General features: G+C 41.7%; 1 protein-coding gene across 1 annotated transcript in view; it reads right to left on the reverse strand.

The window, feature by feature from the left end:
• Window positions 1-545, reverse strand: part of LOC117108279 (uncharacterized protein DDB_G0290685-like) — a 6,752-nt gene extending 6,207 nt beyond the window's left edge. Inside the window, exon 1 of the mRNA XM_033250252.1 lies at window positions 340-545. Coding sequence (XP_033106143.1) covers window positions 340-356 — 17 coding nt within the window. The 5' untranslated portion in view covers window positions 357-545. The remainder of the gene's footprint in view (window positions 1-339) is intronic.
• Between the last annotated feature and the right edge of the window lie 840 nt (window positions 546-1,385).

A 1,385-nucleotide genomic window follows, 5' to 3' on the forward strand; every position in this document is an offset into this window, starting at 1 on the left:
CACAAGACAATGCCTACCTAGATGCTAGCCTAGCCCAGCGCTCATCGGACCTCGGCTCGGTATACGTTACCACTAGGAGGCCAAGCTAGGTATAGGCCTAGATAGATAGGGCCTAGGGAGGTAGGCTAGGCTTAGTAGTAGTACTACTACTACTAGGCCTACTAGGCTAGTTTACCTTGAATGAAGTCACTTCACTCACTGGCCTACAGTACTACTACTAGGCCTACCTAGGCCCTACTAGGCTAGGACCTAGTACTACTACTACCGAAGAAGAAAGGGCCAAGGCCTCCTAGCTGTTGTGGAGGAAAATAGTGAAAACTTTGAGTTGTAATATTTTACCTGTCATAACTGGCCATCTGTGCGTTTACCAATCTTTTTACTTCGCTACATTTACTACAACATAGGAGGACCACTCCTCCACACTCCCTGGCCTACACTAAACTGGATGGGTCTAAACTAGCCTAGTCCGCCTCCCTCTTGAGCTCGAGCGTTGTTGTTACTCGGGATTGTGCAACTTCATATCAGAGCTGTATTTTGGTCATCGTTGGTCATGATTTCCTGAACCACATGAAACCAGAGATTGAGAACATGCTCCCTGTTCTAACGTTTTGTCCTATAAAAATCAAATTAGTATCGGAGTATGTAAAAATAGTAAAAAGCAGACGAGCAAAACCCATTATTTACAATTAGTTGTAAACACATAGCCTAATAGAAAAATTTTGGTAACTTTAAATAAAATTATATACAGTATGTGGTGGTATGGGGTCATTCAAGTATTATGTAACGCAGAGGGGGATGGGGGTATATAGTGGAAAATGTTACAGTGTGTGACATAGGGGTGGGGGTGTTGCTTGAAGTGTTACATAACAAAATTAATTTTCATGGGAAGAGAAGAAATATTAAATATTCAAACTTGTATGATATTACCGTACTCGCGCGAATAAGCGCCCGGGCGCTTAAAATATTTTTTTGCACTTTCTGAGGGACGCTCATTCAAACGGGGCGCTTATTTAAACGGGACGCTTATGAAAACAGAGTGGAAATTGAGGGGGCGCTTATGGAAATAGATGAAAATCGAGAGGTTCTTATGGGAAATTATTAAATTCAAGAGGCACTTTTTGAATGAAAAAGACAGAACGAATGGTGGTTAGGCGGAAAAGATAATCATCGAGAGAACATGGCTCATGACAAGAATGCGTGAATATTTACATAAAAGCAAAATAGCAGATGCAATTAGTGGTGGTGGATAGTGGTTAGCTTGTTGGCCATCGGCCGATTGAGATTAGCAGGATGGCAGGATCATTGTATTTTCTCTTGAAAACTCAGATGAGAATGTGTTAAAGGTCGGAAAAAGAAAAAGAGGAGTAGGACTAGGTATAGACAAG

This window comes from Anneissia japonica, unplaced genomic scaffold, assembly GCF_011630105.1.
Source record: "Anneissia japonica isolate Jap-2015-1 unplaced genomic scaffold, ASM1163010v1 scaffold456_len727751_cov192, whole genome shotgun sequence".
In the NCBI taxonomy this organism is placed as follows: Eukaryota; Metazoa; Echinodermata; class Crinoidea; order Comatulida; family Comatulidae; genus Anneissia; species Anneissia japonica.